This window comes from Nelumbo nucifera, chromosome 6, assembly GCF_055504915.1.
Source record: "Nelumbo nucifera cultivar China Antique chromosome 6, China Antique-T2T, whole genome shotgun sequence".
Lineage (NCBI taxonomy): Eukaryota > Viridiplantae > Streptophyta > Magnoliopsida > Proteales > Nelumbonaceae > Nelumbo > Nelumbo nucifera.
Window position 1 is genome coordinate 62140308 of NC_142654.1, and position 19629 is coordinate 62159936.

General features: G+C 47.1%; 1 protein-coding gene across 1 annotated transcript; it reads right to left on the bottom strand.

Annotated features, from left to right (window-relative positions):
* Positions 1-2254: 2254 nt before the first annotated feature.
* On the bottom strand, positions 2255-3167 carry LOC104604316 (plastocyanin B'/B''). Its single transcript, XM_010268612.3, has one exon. The coding sequence runs from the start codon at positions 3061-3063 to the stop codon at positions 2563-2565; it is 501 nt and encodes a 166-aa protein (XP_010266914.1). The 5' UTR covers positions 3064-3167; the 3' UTR covers positions 2255-2562.
* Positions 3168-19629: the final 16462 nt, after the last annotated feature.

Here is a 19629-nt window from a genome sequence, read left to right on the forward strand (position 1 = left end):
GGAGAAAAGTTAGTGACCTTACTTTCTTTTATTGTTCTCCCTTGATAATAGACAACGAAATTTTAGGTACTGTTTGGGGCATCTTTTTTATGCATCTTTCACTCTATGGGAATTTCAAAAGATCATTTCAAGAAATGGATTTTTTCATTCGATATTGCATAGATCGAAAGATTCGAAGATATGTGGATTGGAATCCTGCTATTACCAATTATCTCTGTGAGTTATTAATGTATTGTGTTAAATACCGAAAAAAAACTGTTTATAACTGCCCGATAGGCCAGAATGCGAACCAAACGGTTTTGGTCTTTAAAAACAAAACCCCAAAAGTACAGTGGTCTTATTGTCAATGGGGCTATTGAAAGATCTGCTTAGAAACACTAATCAAACAGCCCCTTACTTAAATGTCAGACTCTGTTCTATTGAAGTATTGATCGTTTTCTTGCATGATTCTACGGTGAAGTCACCGTAAAGCTAAACCTCTGCCTCAGAATTTATGGGGGGCTTAAGTCACAAGTGGACAACCTAATACTGAATTTAAGATAAAATTTACCAATAGCATTTGCCTTTTTTGGTGTTGAAGCGAAGACTTAGAATTTGGCTCATGATTAAATAAGTGAACAAACTCCATTCATGAACATGATGATAGAAATAAATACATGGTCGTTTTTAAGAGGCTGTAATATGGGTGAGCTCCGCTAGGGTGTAAACGGATTGAATTCGGATCTGATCAGGCAATATTCGAATTTGAATCCAATTAAAAAAAATCTGATATTCGAATTTGATTCGATATTCGATTTGAAAATTAATAATCAAATTTGAATCCGATTAAATATTCGAATATTTGGTTTGATTTGAATTTGACTAATTAATTATTTTAGGTAATTAATAAATATATAAAATAAATATTTTATTTATATAAAGTATATAAATATATAAATTATTTATATAATATAATTATTACATATAAATTATATAAAACATTTAAAATTTATATATATTATATATAAGAATTAAATAATTGATTGAATTCGGATATTTGTCGAATCGAATAAGGTCATATCCGAATTCGAATCCAATTAGCTATTTGGTATGAATAGGTTAACTAAATTCAACCAGTTAGATATTCGAATTCGATTCAATTATGTCGAATCTCGAATTCGAAATCGAATTTTCGAATACTGCTGACACCCCTAAGCTCAGCCCACATATTGAAACAGGTTGGATTTTGGATTCTTGTGTTCTAGTCTGGGCTTACTCCTGAAATTTCCAGTTTAACCTAAATTCATGTTTGGCTTGAGGCAAAGGCTTCATGTAGCTTTAGAATGGCCCAATCCACCCCAAGCATACTCAAAATGCATTCTTTATTAAAAATAAAATAAAGGTTAATTGTTGAAACCTCCCCTAAAGTTTTTGGTTGTTGTTGAAACCTTCCCTAAAGTTTGGTAATTGCAATCACCTCTCCTGAACTTTTTGACATAGTTGCAAGTAGACCTCTTTGGTAGAATTAATTTTCTTAAAAAAAAGGCATGAAAATGTCCAAAATGCCCATGCAATTACTTTTAACAAAAATGTTTATTTTTCTAATCTTCTCTTCATATGAATCATTGCCTCAAACCCTTACAATCTCTTTTTTGAAATTGATTTATTCTCCAAATTTTCCTTCCATATCAATCACCAAAGCTGCCATAAATTCTCTTTATTTTTCTTGTTCATAAAGTTTGTATTTTTTTAGGAACCAGCCTTAATAGTAACTCTGCACGGGTATTTTAGAATCTCTTTTTTGAAATTGATTTATTCTCCAAATTTTCCTTCCATATCAATCACCAAAGCTGCCATAAATTCTCTTTATTTTTCTTGTTCATAAAGTTTGTATTTTTTTTAGGAACCAGCCTTAATAGTAACTCTGCACGGGTATTTTAGACTTTTTCATGCCTTTTTTTTATAAGATTCTACCAGAGAGGGTCTACTTGAAACTGTATTCGAAAGTTCAGGGGAGGTGATTGCAATTACTAAACTTAAACTTCAGGGGAGGTTTCAGCAAATTACCTAAAATAGAAAAAAAAAAGAACAAGGGGGTATGCCCACTTGACAGTCCAAAGCTGAAAAACAAAAAAATTATCCAAACAGAGCCTAACAAATTCTTCCAAAGTCCTAGCACCCCCACCCCACCCCACCCCACCCCACAAACTGTAAATGGAAAGGAAGTTGAAATTTTTCTTTTTTTTTTTTTCATTCAAAGCAAAAGGACATGGAATTTGCAAACAGGAGTAGTAGTATTAGATATACATAAAGGCTTGATATAAGAACAACACGAAATCTACAAGTTTAGATGGAGAAAATGAAATTACAGGTAGAAGGTGCTTTGAACTTTGATTCATCATTTCATATTCATTCATCCATTCTCTCCCTCAGCCCTCAGAATTCTACTATCCGAAAAGAAATAGAAACGAGAAAACAACAAAGCCCATGACCGACCTTAATCCTTAATTGAGTAGTAGTAGTAAAAAGAAAAGAAAAAAAAAATGAGAGCTAGACATCCTTACAAAAGGCATCCATGATGACTTAGTTAACAGTCACTTTGCCAACCATGCCAGCTCCCTGGTGAGGAGCACAGTAGAAAGTGTAGGTACCTTTCTCTCTCAACGTCACGGAGTAGGTCTCGCCGGGGCCATTGAGAAGGTTATCCTCGGACATGGAGATGGCACCGGCGTCGACGCCGGAAGGAATTTCGTCCTCGTCGAACACCACATTGTGGGGGAACCCAGCATTGTTTTTGAAGACGATCTTTTCCCCAACGCTTACACTGAAGTTGCTGGGCACGAACGCCAATCCTCCATCGTCGCTGCCCAGAAGGACCTCGATGGCCATGGCGTTGCTGGCAAGCACTGCGCTGGCAGCGGTGGCGACGACAGCCACTCCAACCTCTTTTAGCGAAGCCTTAACACCGACCATGGGGGCAGGAGAAGCAGCCACCTTGGAGGCACCGCAGATCTTGGCGGTGGCGCCGGCCTTTAGGCCGGTGAATGAGGGGATGGCGACGGCAGCAGAGGTGACAGTAGCCATTGTTTTCTTCTGGGGCGTAACGCTCTTGGCTGTGGCCTGTGGGTGGGGAAGGAAATCAAAGTATAAGATAAGGAGAGGAAGATTTTAATAGAGTGAATGTAAGGATGAGATGAGGGCTTGAGTTTGTGTGGTTATAGAATTGATGGGTGAGTGATTGGATAACGGATTGACAACAGGAGGGCGAGAGTGAGAGGGTTATCTTCTGCGGCTTCATCCCACTGGCTGGGATGGAATACTATCCGATGATGTGGCACTGATGGTTGAGAGTGCGAAGGAGGAGCTCACCACCCCACCCCACACCACACTAAACGACTGGAGGAAATAAAAACCCACTTTCTTTTTCCTACCTTACTCAGTCCTCAGTCCTCACACAGAAGAACCAAGGGGCAATTGAAAAAAACGTCCACAAAATCAGTATCGGGTCTGACCCGTATGATTTAGACCAAATTACAAACACCCCCATACTCGATGACAATTACCTCTTAATCTTTCATTTACGATAAAGATCTCCTGATTTTTTACTTTGCAACAAATACCACTTTCGTTAAAGTTTCATTTCATCAATTAAATTCTAGAAAAAAAAAATCTCATTCAGCTGTTTAAATTTTTTTCAATCCCCAAACTATTATTTTCTTATTTATTTGAATGCTTTATAATTTGATTAACTTTCTATATATAATATTGAAATCCTCTCAATTGTTCAAATGGATCCTTCAAATTTCTAGCTAGACTCAACATTCAAATAAAATGGTAGAGATTGCTTTTTAATAGGTATAAAGTTAAGGTTTCATTTGTTCTTTTTTTTTATTTATTGGAGAAAGGAGTACATATTTTTTTATATTTTAAGATGAAGAGACATTCATATCAGTGAAATGAAATAAGAATTTAAAACATTGTTTTTCTCTATCATTGAAATGATTCTTGTTATTCTAGCTAATTTTGTTTGGGAGAAAATGAAAGTATTTTTGGGTCAATTAGGGTTTAAGAAAAAAGGGTAAGAAAAAGAAAATAAAAAAAATCATGTGAATATTTTGGTAATTTGATGCACTTTGTCATCTAACTTAACAGATGGGGTATTGTCAAAAAGTGAAAGTTTAAGGTGTAATTGTCACTGATCCCATAATACATGGATATCGGCTTTCATCAGGGCAAACCTCTCCCCATGAAATAAAGCACATAAGTATGGAGGTATTCTCAATGCAAGGCAGTAAAGGATGCTCGAATGGGCTTTGCCCTGACTAAAGCCTAACTCTAGTACATGGGGGTGATGAAGGAAGATTTGGCCCGACCTCGTAACCACTCAACACGTGGCAGAGGCAACAGCTCGGCACAATAGTACGCCCAAGGCGCGAGCTCTAAAAGGAGGAACCAGCGGTCTAAGCTCCCCACAAGGAGCCTGAACTCTCCCTTTGACCCCGGGCTTTACGAGGAGCACAAAGGGCAATAACCCGAACTGACCCGCCCCAGGGCAGTTCGGGCCACACCTCTATCCGAACTCAAGACTTCACCTTGCACACCACTCTAGCACTTCGCCTCCAGGACACCAAACTGAACAACCGTACCTGACCTAACACCAAAGGAGTCCGTATCCTGAGGCGGCGCACCTGACTGACTTAAAATTTGACACTGAACAGCCGCACTTCAATGGCCACCGCCACCTCCAGTCACAGAGACAGCTCCGATAAAGAGAGCAGTGGCGGTTGTCTGCCCCAGTAGAGGTGATGACACCTGAACTGGCAGAAGTGCAGAGGTAATGATACCCGACCTGACAGGAGCTTGGGAGTGAATGCGCGAAGTGGTTATAAAAGGCTCCCTTCCCCCCCAAGAAGGAGGTATGTGATAACTTTGCGCCATCTGGTTTTTTATCTTGCCATTGAGGAAATACTAACTTGAGCTTCGGAGCACTCTCATCGGGTTCTTCCTCGAAGATTTCTCGCTTTCTCCTCTGTTTCAGGCACCTTTTGCTACAGCCCGAGGCAAGATCGTTGACAGCTAGGACCGGTCGGATTGCACACCATCAATTGGCGTCGTCTGTGAGAAACGCTGCTAAAAGCCTCCCTCTAAAACTCTCATAACCCCTTTTTTCCAAAAAACCCCAACACTCATGGCTTCTTCCAGCAATGTCGGACATGGCACGGAGATGAACGCCACCAGGGAACAACTTCAAGTCCCCGTGGTGTGCATCGGACAGTTCACCATCCCCCTTCCGGTGGATGGGATCCCCAGCTTGAGTACACCACGAATAGTGGCGCCCGTGAACCTTCCCGTCATGAACGTCCCCCTCCCTCCTCTCCCTGTCGAGACAACCTTTACCGAACCAACTGTTGTTCCCCTAGCGACTAGCTAGAACCAGTTTGATGACTTGATGTAGTGCATGTGGGCAATGCAAGCCCAAATGCAACAGTCCCAACAGCATCAGCTCCAGCAGCACCAAGTACTGCACCACATCTCTCAGTATCACTATCAACAATAGTTCCCCCAACTGCCTCTGAACCAACCACAGCTTCCACCTTGGCACCCTGCTCCAAAGCCGGTTAAGCCCTCCCCTCAGGGTGGATTCCATCACCGAGGAGAAGCCTCCCAACTTTAGAACCCCCCCACGAGTCAGGCCTCATCCCCGGGCCGGGGGGAAAGAAAAGTCGCCCCCGCCTCGCAGCTCACTGACGGGTCGGGAACCTCGCCCGCCAAGTCAGCACCTCGGCACTCCAAGTCTGAGCTCCCGCCCACAGAGAACCGATTCAGCATCCTAGCAGTGGACTACCAACAGTCCAGGCCCATTGAGCTTGGCAACACAGAGGCCAGCAGCGCCAGTACCAGGACCACTCAACAACGATGACGCCGGCGAAGTCACCGAACTGCCACCCATGTCCTGCCCGAGCTCCGAGGTAAAGAAGAGACAAGCTCGGATGAGGTAAAAGCTGCCCCTATTCTCTCAGTTCCTTCCCCCCTCTCATCGGAACTCCTTGCAGTCCCCATGCCCAGAGATTTCAAACTCCCCCCTTTAGACAAGTATGATGGGTCCTTCGACCCCAACGACCATGTCGATGCCTTCCAGTCCCAAATGCACCTAGCAAGGGCCAGTGAATCATGCATGTGTGTGGCCTTCACCACCACCTTCAGGGGGGGCCCGCACCTGGTACAGGAACCTGGCCCCCGGGTCAATAAGAAGCTAGACCCAGTTCGTGCAGGTCTTCACCGCACACTTCATTACCAGCAAGCGGTGCCCCAGAACCGAGGAAAGCGTCTTCGGAGTAGTCTAGAGGGAAGGAGAGTCCATCCGGGGCTACATCAAGCGGTTCAATGACGCGTGCTTGCAGATACCGCGGCTGGACCCCGCGGTGCAGCTCGCGGCAGCCAAGAGAGGAGTGACACACAAGGAGTTCAAATGGCACATGGTAGCTAGCCAACCCGCGACCGTAGCCGAATTCCTCAATCTCGCGGATAAGTTCATGAGAACAGAGGAGGAGATCAACCAAAGGATCGAAAGCGGGATCGAGAAAAGGAAGAGGGAAGGCGAGCCCTCCAACCCAGATGACAGAAGAAAAAACCTAGCCCGGGAGATGAAGTCGAGCCAGCCGTTCCGAGCTCCCTTAGCAGCTCAGACGGACTACACACCCTTAAACACGAAGCGGGTCGAGATCTTGATGACGATCAAAGACGCCCCGTACGTAAAATGGCCACCTCGCCTAAAAGGGAACCCAAACGAGAGGAACAAAAACTTGTACTGTAGTTTCCATAGAGATCACGGTCATAGTACCGAACATTGTAATAATCTTCAGAACGAGATAGAGGGACTCATCCGCCGCGGCTACTTGAGAAATTTTGTACAGCATAATAATAATAACAATAATAATAAGACAGGTTGGCAAGGGGAGCACGGTAGGGATGCCCCCGAATCCAGTAGCAGGCCGGCTGAACCGTCGCAAAGACAACCTCTAGAAGAGAGGCCAATTCGGAGAACCATCCACGTGATAGTGGGAGGTTCGGTGGTAGCAGGTTGTACTTCGACAGCGGCCCGGGCATCAGTTCGCGAAGCTGCCCGAGAAGAACAGAACTCTCCGAAGAGGCCGAAGACGGAGGAACCGATTTTCTTCACGGAAGACGATGTGCGAGGGGTCCACTACCCCCACGATGATGCGCTTGTCATAAAACTAAGGATCAGCGACTTCGAAGTCAGGCGCGTACTTGTTGATTCAGGCAGCTCGGCGGACATTCTCTTCAAGTCGGTGTTTGACCAGCTTCAGCTGCAGAGAAGCGAGTTGAAGCCCGCGAACACTCCTCTGGTGGGCTTCAGTGGAGAGAAAGTCAGACCCCTCAGGAAAATAACAGTACCTGTGGAAATCGGCACATGGCCCTATGCGGCCAGACTCAACCACGATTTCCTGGTGGTCACGACCCCCTCCCCATACAATGCCATAATAGGGCGGCCAATCACTCATGTCCTACGAGCAGTGGTCTCCACCTACTACTTGGCAATGAAGTTTCCTACAGACTTCGGTTTGGGGGTAGCACGGGGCGACCAGCTTGAGTCCTGCAAGTGCTATGTTGCCGCCCTGAAGGGAAAAACCAAGGTTGCCGACGACCTCGAACTAGAGCGGCCACCGAAGCAAGGCGAGGAATGAGCTTCGCCCACAGAGGAAACGGTCGCAATCTCAACTTCAACTCCGGACCCGGCTCAGACGCTACAGATCGGTGCTTCCGTCCAGGAACCTCTATGAACCGAACTGGTGAGTTTCTTACTTCAAAATTTAGATATTTTTGCATGGTCCGCGACCGATATGCCCGGTATTGACCCCAGCCTTATAACTCACAAACTTAATACTGACCCTGTAGTCAGACCCATTAGACAGAAGAAACGCAACTTAGCCCCAAAGCGCTGGAGGGCAGTCGACGAGGAGGTCGAAAAGCTCCTCGCAGAAGACTTCATAAGGGAAGTTCATTACCCGAGCTGGGTAGCCAACCCAGTGCTGGTAAAAAAGGCAAACGGCAAGTGGCGCATGTGCGTCGACTACACCGACCTGAATTGAGCTTGCCCGAAAGATTGCTTCCCCCTCCCCAGAATTGACCGCCTAGTGGACGCGACCTCGGGACATGAGTTGCTAAGCTTCTTGGACGCCTACTCGGGTTACAACCAAATCAGGATGGACCAGTCCGATGAGGAAAAAACCACCTTCATAACCGAGTTCGGCCTGTACTACTACAAGGTCATGCCCATCGGACTGAAGAATGCTGGAGCGACCTTCCAAAGACTTGTGAATAAGTTGTTTCAACCCTTAATTAGCACGAAGATAGAATGTTATGTAGACGAAATGGTCGTCAAGACACAGTTCTCACATTAATTAATACAAGACCTAGATTTTGTCTTCAAAATTCTGCGTCAATTTAGCATGAAACTGAACCCAAACAAGTGTGTCTTCGGTGTCACCTCGGGTAAGTTCCTAGGGTACATCGTCAACTGGCGTGGTATTGAGGCCAGCCCGGACAAGATAAAGGCCATCCTATATATGAGACCACCCCGAAAAGTAAAAGAGGTTCAGAGGCTAAATGGCCGCATAACTGCTCTGAGCCGCTTCATGTCCAAGTCGGCAGACCGCTGCCTGCCTTTCTTTAAAGCAATCAAAGGCAAAGGGTTCGAATGGACCCGAGACTACCAGCTCGCGTTCGACGAGCTAAAAAACTACCTCGCTAGTATGCCGATCTTAACCAGGCCCGAGGAGGGCGAGGTCTTAGAACTGTACCTCTCAGCAAACGACGAGGTGGTCAGTTCGGTACTAATAAAAGAAGTAGATCGGGTCCAACGACCCAACTATTATGTTAGTAAAATTCTGCAGGGAGCAGAGACGAGATACCCGCAGATAGAAAAGTTGGCATACACACTGATAATTGCAGCTCGGAAACTCCGCCCATATTTCCAGGCTCACAATGTCATCGTCTTGACTGACAAACCTCTGAGGCAAGTCTTACTCTAGCGCGAGGTTTCCGGTTGGCTGACGAAGTGGGCCATCGAGCTCAACGAGTACGACCTCCAGTATAAGCCACGAACTGCTATTAAGGCCCAAGCCTTAGCAGATTTTATCGCCGAGTGCACGTTCAGCCTCGAAGTCAATAGGCCGGTTGAGCCCGAGATCCCCAGTTCGGGTGAGCCCGGAGCTCCCAAACCAATAGAGTACAAACCCCGTGAAGTAGCAGCCAAGGTGGCATCTTTCCTAGTTAGGCCAAACGCGAACTGGGATGAGGAGCCATGGATCCTTCACGTAGATGGCTCATCGAACCAATAGGGCAGCAGGGCTGGAATAGTGCTGCGCGGCCCGAGTGGCACGAAATTGGAATACGCGCTACGCTTTGAGTTCACGGCATCCAACAACGAGGTGGAGTATGAGGCATCGATAGCCGGGCTGAACCTAGCGCAAAAGGTAAGAGCAAAACACATAGTTATCTGCAGTGATTCCCAGCTTGTGGTCAACCAGGTTATGGGCGAATACGAAGCACGCGAGCTAACTATGATCGCCTACTTGGCAAAGGTAAAGGAGGCTCTGCTCAACTTCCAGTCACACTTCATCAAGCAAATCCCGAGGTCAGAGAACACTGAGGCCAATGCCCTGTCCCGATTAGCCAACATCATTCACAACGCCATGAGAACCGTGTACATAGAGGACTTACCTCGGCCTAGCATTCTCGGTGGGGCAGAGGAGGTCGCTCCCATCCTTGAAGCAGAGCCGAGCTGGATCGACCCACTTGCGAGCTTCTTGCTAGATGAGACCCTCCCTGTGGACCGCAATGCAGCCAGAAGGGTGCAGCGCCAGACAGCCAAATATGTCATAATAGACGAACGGCTGTACCGACGGTCCTACACGCTCCCTTACCTGCGTTGCTTGCGACCTGCCGAAGTCGAGCTCGTACTCCGCGACACTCATGAAGGTCTGTGCGGCGGACACTTGGGGGGCAGAGCCTTCGCCCAAAAGGCACTTCGACAAGGGTACTACTGGCCAACGATGAAGGCAGAGGCCGTTGAGCTTATCAGAAAATGCGACAAATGTCAGAAGCATGCCAATATCCACCATCAGCCTGCCGCCGACCTTAAGTATCTAACCAGCCCATGGCCCTTTGCGCAATGGGGCATCGACCTCCTGGGGCCATTCCCGCCAGCAACAGGTGGGAGGAAGTTCCTAGTGGTGGCGGTAGATTACTTCACAAAGTGGATAGAAGGTGAACATCTTGCAACAGTTACAGCTCAAAACGTACAGAACTTCTTTTGGAAGAACATAGTATGTCACTTCGGGTTACCTCGGGTACTGATCTCCGACAATGGCAAGCAGTTCGAGGACATCAAGTTTCAGAAATGGTGCCAATATATTGGGATTCGACAGAACTTCACACTGGTCGCGCACCTGCAGGCAAACTGTGAAACAGAAGTAATGAACAGAGTTATCCTCTGCGGACTAAAAGCGCGACTAGACCGAGCTAAAGGGTTGTGGGCGGACAAGCTACCAAGTGTAATATGGGCTCACCAAACTACGGAAAAAACCGCCACGGGAGAGACCCCCTTTAACCTCACCTACGGCACTGAAGCGGTAATCCCAGCGGAGATCAAAATACCTACATTGCGACTAGAAGCATATGACGATCAGACAAACGGAGACGAGTTACGTACCAACCTCGACCTACAGGACGAGGTAAGAGACATCACGTACATCCGGACCGCAACTTACCAGCAAAGAGTAGCTCGGTACTACAATGCCAAAGTAAAAAAGCGGAACTTCTGTGTCGGCGACCTGGTTCTCCATAAAATCATGGCACCTGAGCCCGACGTGGGCAAACTTGGACCGAATTGGGAAGGGCCCTACCGAGTAAAGAGAGTGCTCGGGGGAGCATACGAGCTCGAAACTTTAGAGGGCAAAAAAGTACCCCGAGCGTGGAACGTCGTTAACTTGAGACGATACTACCTATAGATCACCAAGCAAAGTGGACTAAGTCACTACCAAAGCCTAAGGGCTAGAATGCCGAGCTAACAAGGACCTCGGCATGGGCAAGCAAAGGCAAAAAATGTCAACCAAAAGCTCAGGCAAAGTGCTAACAACGAACTAATAGGGACATCGGCAATTCGGTCAGTTTGGAAGAAAGAGTGACCAACACTTAACCAAAAGAAAATCATTCCATTGCAAAATACTTTGTTTACATTTCCAAAAAAAACAACAGAAGCGAGCTCACAGGCCCGGAGGTACTTCTTCACCATCATAAGGCACTTTAACGATACCCGAAGGTCCTGCCTCGTCCTCAGAATCCGGTTCACCGTCAGCAGCGTTGGCCATCTCCTAAGTAATGCGCGAAGTGGTTATGGCACTAATATCGAGCTCGGGGTACGTATTTCGGATCATCCACCGGCTCAGTTTAAAGCCCCTTCTGTACGAGCCCACCATCAGGTCGTCAAAGCGCGGCAAGGCGATATAGTCCTCGACTGCCTTCTTCTTGGCATCCTCGATGCCCTGAGAAAAAATCTTTGTCCTCTCCCTAATATCCTCTCGAAGGTATTCAACTTGATGCTGCAAGTCCAACCTTAGGTTCGCCATATGCTTCACCACCACTCCCATGGCCTCGGTGTCTCTCTGAGAACTCGCCAGTCTGGCCTGTGCAGCACGAGAAGCTGCTTCAGTAGCCCGAGAAGCCGTCTCGGCAGCACGGGAAGCCTCTTCGGCAGCTCGTGCCCGCCTCGAGCTCCTTTTCGCTTGGGCCGCTAAGGCATGGATGGAGGAGTTCACCTACCAAAAGGAAAAATAATGTATTCAAAAGAGCAATAGCAAGAAAGGTAATGACAAGAAGCCCGATAAGAAAGTCGCTAACTTACCACCATGACATGAGAGGCAGCACGCCCGGCTACATGGTTCAAAGGAAGCTCGGTCCACGCCGCGACCTCCTCAGGGTAAATGGCCTCCCTACTTTTTTGAAGAGCATAATTCGGCGACGACACGCTCCTGAACTCGTCTTGGCCTCCCGAGCCTAAAGGCCCAACTCGCGTATAAGCAGACTCGGTGTAAGCAGGAGCCCCCGTATAAGCAGCCTCGGCGTAACGGGTCCACTGACGGGTAGCCCGGTACCTCAGACTCCACATCCCGGGGTAGTTCGGCACGAATCCGTTTGGCGACTCGCTTCCTCCTCTTCATGACATGAAACAGGTTCCCACCGCGAGTCTTCTCTACGTCCATCGCACCTGCAAAAAGAGCTCGGCATCAAGAAAACGACAGATAGGAAAGCAAAACAAAAGGCAAGCCTCTGAGCAAGGAACCTACCTAAACTCAGACCGGGCTCGATGAGCTTGGCCTCCGTCAGATAATGGTGGCATTTTAGCCCAAGTCGTGCCCATTCCCGGAGGCCCTTCGCCGTCTCCCTATCAAGCGTAACACCGGCATCGGGGGCAGCCGTCCCCCACCTGGTTTGAAACGGCCACCCCATTTCACTTCGCACTCCGAAGTAGTCCCGTTTTCACGCCGGGACCTTGTTGGGTAAATCGTTTAAAAGCTTAAACCACGGGCGAGGAGACAAATAGTACGCCTGCCTACGCCCGAGAAGGGGACCCGCTTGCTTCTTAAGCATTAGAATGGAAGAAAAGATCTCCAGGTCTAAAGCCAAGATCTGTTCGCAAAAGAGGGAAATAGTCCCCACCAAGTTACGAATAGAATTCGGGTGAAGCTGGCCGACGGTAACGCCGAAGTGGTTCATAACCTCGACGATAAGGGGGTGGAAAGGTAGGCGCAACCCAGTGACGAGCTGCTCCCGGAATATCACGATCTCAACGGGACCGTGTTCCCAAGGGAAGTCGCCCGAGGGTATGAAGTAAGTGTACTCCCTAGGCAAGTTGAACTGAGTGATGAGGGAGTAAAGCCCCCCAGGCGTCATGGTCGAGGGCGCAAACTTGTCTAACGTCCGGCCTCAATGGGAGGAAGACGCCAAACTACCCGAGGCGACTCGGCCTACGGGTTCGAATTCTTCCTCGAGCTCGAGCTCTACCTCGGGTTCACTAAGGTTGTCGGGGGGATACAACTCGGTTCGTAGAACCTGCATCTGACCCCCTCGAAGTACTGTCTGACCTATCCGAGCTAGACATCGGGAGGAAAAGGATACCAGGAAGAAAGTAGACTCACCCGGAAAAAAGGCAAACGGACTACGAAAACTTGGACGCGAGATAAAAAATTGGACGCGAGCTCAAGAAGCAAAACCCATGAGAATGGCAATGAAAAGCGACTGGGTCCCCCACTATTTATACCCACAAGTGACCAAAAACCGACGGTTCTGATCGAGGCGAATCCAACGGCCCACGATCGCGCTGATCGCACGTCTCCTAAGACCGAGACGTGACTGGTCGCACGTCTTTTGAAACTGAAGCAGCGCCGACGCACATCTCCCCGCATTAAAGGCGGCAGTGGCGTGTTTTTTTCAAATTTGAAATAACGCCCGCTGTCACGTCTCCCAGCGGCGCATTTTTTTAAATTTTGAAATAAATGCACGTTGTCACGTCTTCCAGCATTTATAAACGGATTGGCGCGTGTCCTGGCTTTTTGGCACTCGAGAAACCCAAAAATCTCCTGACGAACGCGCACTTCGCGCTATCAGTCAAACCAGTCTGAAGTACGGGTAAAATCCACCCGCCACCTCGTGAACTCCCCGTGCCAAGGCAAGCCCCTTAGCGCGAGGAGTGGGGGGCAATTGATGAAGGAAGATTTGGCCGACCTCGTAACCACTCAACACGTGGCAAAGGCAACAGCTCGGCACGACAGTACGCCCAAGGCGCGAGCTCTGAAAGGAGGAACCAGCGGTCCGAGCTCCCCACAAGGAGCCCGAACTGTCCCTTTGACCCCGGGCCTTACGAGGAGCACAAAGGGCAACAACCCAAACTGGCCCGCCCCAGGGCAGTTCGGGCCACACCTCTATCCGAACTCAAGACTTCACCTTGCACACCACTCCACCACTTCGCCTCCAGGACACCGAGCTGAACAACTGTACCTGACCTGACACCAAAGGAGTCCGTATCCTGAGGCGGCGCACCTGACCAACTTAGGATCTGACACTGAACAACCGCACTTCAACGGCCACCTGCCACTGCCACCTCCAGTCACAGAGACGGCTCCGACAAAGAGAGCAGTGGCGGTTGTCTGCCCCAGCAGAGGTGATGACACCCGAACTAGTAGAAGTGCAGAGGTAATGATACCCGACCTGACAGGAGCTTGGGAGTGAGTGCGCGAAGTGGTTATAAAAGGCTCCCTTCCCCCCCAAGAAGGAGGTATGTGATAACTTTGCGCCATCTGGTTTTTTATCTTGCATTTGAGGAAATACTAACTTGAGCTTCGGAGCACTCTCACTGGGTTCTTCCCCGAAGATTACTCGCTTTCTCCTCCGTGTCAGGCACCTTTTGCTCCAGCCCAAGGCAAGATCGTTGACAGCTAGGACCGTCCGGATTGCGCACCATCAGGGGTCTTTGTAATTTACCCTTGATTTTATTTCCTATCATGATGTTGTGACTATCTCAAATGCTATAAAAATGATTTGACTTTTGACACAAAAATGATTTGAACACACCACATTTGGGAAATTTAGTTTGATATGAATACACCACAGGTGATTTAATTTGATATAGCCACACCACATTTTGCATTCCATGTACATGGGGAATTGATGGAAAATTGGAAACATGAGGAAGACTTTATTATTTGAGGCAGTACTACAAATGGATGATAGATAGACTTGATGAGGGCGAATTTGGCCCTCTGATGATCTTGTGACACTTGGCACCTCAGAATAAGTAGGAGACACCCGGGAACACTTTGGCAACAACTTGCCTTTGCTAAGTTGATGGTGTCCCACCAGGCATAGCCTAGCACAGGCGCGGCCTAGCACGGGCGTGGCCTGACACAGGTGCGGCCTGGCACACGCACAACCTAGTGGCCTGGCCCTGGCGCAACCTGGCCTTGGCACCAACTGGCAACCTGGCGGCCTGGCATAGGCGCGACCTGGTGTCCTGGCTCAAGTGCGACCTGGCGGCCTGGCCCAGGCACCGACCTGACAACCCCGATGAGCTCACCATTGTACCCCGCATTTTACGGGATTGTGACTCGTAACGGCTATATTATCTCACCCACTCCCCGAGTCAGGCGGGAATGGGCAACTTTACCAGTTGGTGGCTTTATCCCCACCTAACACGAAAATAGGTCCCATCACAGTGGGAATCCAGGAACTGCTCCACCTAACCCATGAGGACTCTAGTATATAAAGACCTCACCCCCCAGAGGGAAAGGGGGGATGGATGGTAATCTCTGCTCTCTAGCTCTCTCATTCTCTTATATCATCTTCAAGCTCTCTACTGCTATGCAGTGCTAACTTACCCATCGGAGTGTCCCCACCGGGTAAGCCACCCCGGGTACTCTGACATTTGGTTCCTTGCAGGCCTCTAAAAGAGCAACAAAGCTCATCAAGGAAGCTCACCACCAGGGAGCTCGGCATCAAGGTAGCTCACCACTAGGCAGCTCGCCACTAGGGAGATCCACTTTATCCTCCGAGTCACCGACCACATGGGAGCAGACGAGATGACGACGTACTTAGCCAAAAATTGATACATCACAAAAAAAAAAAAAAAAAAAAAACTGATACGTAACCAGAAACGGTTACATCATTTGGCATCGTCTGTGAGAAACGCTACAAAAAGATAAGTTCTCATCCTACAAAAGCTAAGTCCTCTTCTCCCAGAAAGCTAAGTCCTCACTTTTTAGGAACTGAAGCTCTCGCTTTATGGTTTCCATTTTTTATGAACTCAAAGACTATGCAGGGAGCTAACAGACTAAGCAGCTCTACCAACTTTACTTTCAATTTGGATAAAACCTCATCACTTTTTAGAAACTGGCGCGACCAGGTACAGGCACAACCTAGTGGCCTGGCCTTGGCACGAACTGACGAACTGATAAAGACTCCCTCATCACTTAAGACCCAGTTGCCTCTTCGGCATGGGCAAAGTCCAAGAGTGGACTACGAGTCGCTCCCAAAGCCTAAAGGCTACAATACTGCACAAGACCCAGCCGCCTCATTGGCATGGGCAAAAATCAACAAAAGTGGACTATAAGTTGCCCCCAGAGCCTAAGGGCTACAGTACTGAACTGGTAGAGACCTTGGCACCCGGTCAGCTCGACACCTCACAGGAAGCTCAGCACCCGGTCAGCCCGACACCTCACAGGCAGCTCGGCACCCGGTCAGCTCAACACCTCACAGGCAACTCGGCACCCAGTCAGCCCGACACCTCACAGGAAGCTCGGCACCCGGTCAGCCCGACACCTCACAGGCAGCTCGGCACCCGGTCATCTTGACACCTCATAGGCAACTCGGCACCCAGTCAGCCCGACACCTCACAAGCAGCTCGGCACCCGGTCAGCCCGACACCTCACAGGAAGCTCGGCACCCGATCAACCCGGTCAGCCCGACACCTCATAGGCAGCTCGGCACCCGGTTAGCCTGACACCTCACAGGCAGCTCAGCACCCGGTCAACCCGACACCTCACAAGCAGCTCGGCACCCGGTCAGCCCGACACCTCACAAGCAGCTCGGCACCTCACAGGCAACTCGACACCTGGTCAGCCTGACCCCTCACAGGTAGCTCGGCACCTGGTCAGCCCGACACCTCATAGAGACCTTGACGTCACTTAAGACCCAGTCGCCTCTTCGGCATGGGCAAGATCAAGGAGAGTGGACTACGAGTCGCTCCCAGAGACCTAAGGGACAAAGTACCAAATTAGCGGAGACCTCACCGCATAAAACCTAGTTGCCTCTTCGGCATGGGCAAAATCCAGGAGTGGACTGCGAGTCGCTCCCAGACTAAGGAATTGAATCAGCGCTTACGAGCTCATCGAATTCCGGGCCAAAAGGAGAAATCTACTCCCTTCGCCGAGTTATTTTCGGCTCGGGAGTGGGGGGCAAATGATGAGGGCGGATTTGGCCCTCCAATGATCTTGTGACACCTGGCACCTCAGAACAAGTAGGTGACACCCGGGACCACTTTGGCAACAACTTGCCTATGCTAAGTTGATGGTGTCCCACCAGGCGTAGCTTGGCACAGGCGCGGACTGGCACAGACGTGGCCCGACACAGGCGCGGCCTGGCATAGGCGCGACCTGGCACACGCACAACCTGGTGGCCTGGCCCTAGCGCGACCTGGCCTTGGCACAACTTGGCAACCTGACCCTGGCGCGAGCAGGCGGCTTGGCACAGGCGTGACCTAGCGGCTTGGTTCAGGTGCGACCTAGCGGCCTGGCCCAGGCACCGACTTGACAACCCCGAGGAGCTCACCATCGTACCCCGCATTTTACGGGATTATGACTTGTAACAGCTATATTAGCTCACCCACTCCCCAAGTCAGGCGAAAATGGGCAACCTTACCAATTGGTGGCTTTATCCCCACCTAACACGAAAACAGGTCCCATCACAGCAGGAATCCAGGAACTGCTCCACCTAACCCACGAGGACTCTAGTATATAAAGACTTCACCCCCCAGAGGGAAAGGGGGGATGGATGGTAATCTCTGCTCTCTAGCTCTCTCATTCTCTTATATCATCTTCAAGCTCTCTAATACTATACTGTGCTAACTTAGCCATCGGAGTGTCCCTGCCGGGTAAGCTACCCCGAGTCCTCTGACATTTGATTCCTTGGCCTCTAAAAGAGCAACAAAGCTCATCAAGGAAGCTCACTACCAGGGAGCTCAACATCAAGGTAGCTCACCACCAGTGCCCAAATCAGCCCATTTTGAAATTAATCTGATCGTGCTGGTGAATTCATCCAAGGTTTTTCTGTATTTCAGTCAACAAGTAAAGGCATTAACATTTTTTAAAATAATTTATTATAAACCATTTACACTTCGAACATTTGAAGCACCCCAAAATATTTGTGATATTTCAAAGTTCCTATTAAGAATATTCTAGAACTAATGAAACTTTTGCCTATATAAGTTCAAACCAAGCATAGTTCTGTTAAGAATAAAATCTATGGGTTCACCTATAAATATCAAACACATGGCGAGTTACGAGTCACAGAATTGCAATTTCTGTGGATTGGAACACATGGCGAGTTATGGGTTCACCTTTACAGCCTTGCATTGGAAATATGTCTTACTGTACTTCTGTGCTTTATTTCATGTGAGATGTTTCTAATGCAAGGCTATAAAGTTTGTTCCAAAGGGCCTTGCACTGACTGAATCCAATTTCCGATTGTAGTATTTTGAACAAATTGGCTATCTTTTAAATATCCACAATTCTTTTGTATCTTGCATCAGATCTGGTGATTTATCTATGAGTGAAAAGCTTAGCGGTTTCGTGCATATGGGATTAAAGATCAACCATTCGACGAGGAAGTAATTATAAAATGTAATGGCTTCCTTATTGAGATATTCCCAATGTACAGATGTAGCGTTTTGTGGGTAAGAGTGGGTACGATCTTTATCGTAGGAGATCCTATTTCAAATAGGGACTTTTGGTTTTATTGTTTATTCCAAAGAAGGAAATTTCTTGTTGGCTGCAAATAAATCCTTTAATTTGTTTGTTATTTTGGGCTCTAAAGTGAAATTTCTTACTGCTATGATGGTGTTTTGGTATTATTGTCATTTTCTCAAAAAGAAAGACCACGACTTGAAATTCAATTAAGTAATTCTGAGTTCTGTGAATATTTTAAATTGTTAATTGTAATGTTCAGAGAACTGAAAGAAAAAACAGAAAGGTTTAGAGGCTTAAATGTATATATAAATATTATATATAATATATTTTCCAATTTTGGGTTCAACTATGATATTGAAAAGATATGATATCTGAAAATTTTCTGACCAATCAACTGGAATTATAAATGTAGTAGCCAATCAGGTGTTATTTATCAAAATTCATGGATGGATTTTGATTGGTCAAAACTTTTCCCATACCATATCTTTTCCGCACATGATTACACTTGCATAGTTGCATGTGATGAATGGATGGCTAGTTTCTAAATGATGGTGTATTAAATCAATATATCTATATCTATACTATTATTAAAAGTGTAAATGATAGTGTGGAGCTTTTGTTTAATTAAAATATCCTTATTTTTTAATTTGGTCCCTCATAAATGTAATTTGAATCACTACATTTTTCCTTATTCAATTCACTCTCATTAAGTCATTATTTAAAGTATTAATTCCTATTTCTGTGTTTATTAACCATATTAAAGCAAAATAAATGCGACAAAGAATAATTGTTTCTATTGATGATAGAAATAAAAAACAAATTTAAAACCAACCCCAAAAGGATTTTTTTTGTTAGTTGACAAATCAACAATTCAACCTTTTTGGTCAAATGTATCAACATTTGATACCGTAATAAAATAATAATAATAATAATAATTGAAAAAGATCAAAATATAAAAAAGTACAAAATCTAAAAAAATTGTAAAAACATTTAAGCACATTTTTAATATCATATATCCATCGTTTTAAATAAAAATAAGTGTGACAAATAAAAATAATTCTTATAGCCATAGAAATATAAAACATTTGAAAACATATTAATTACTATTATC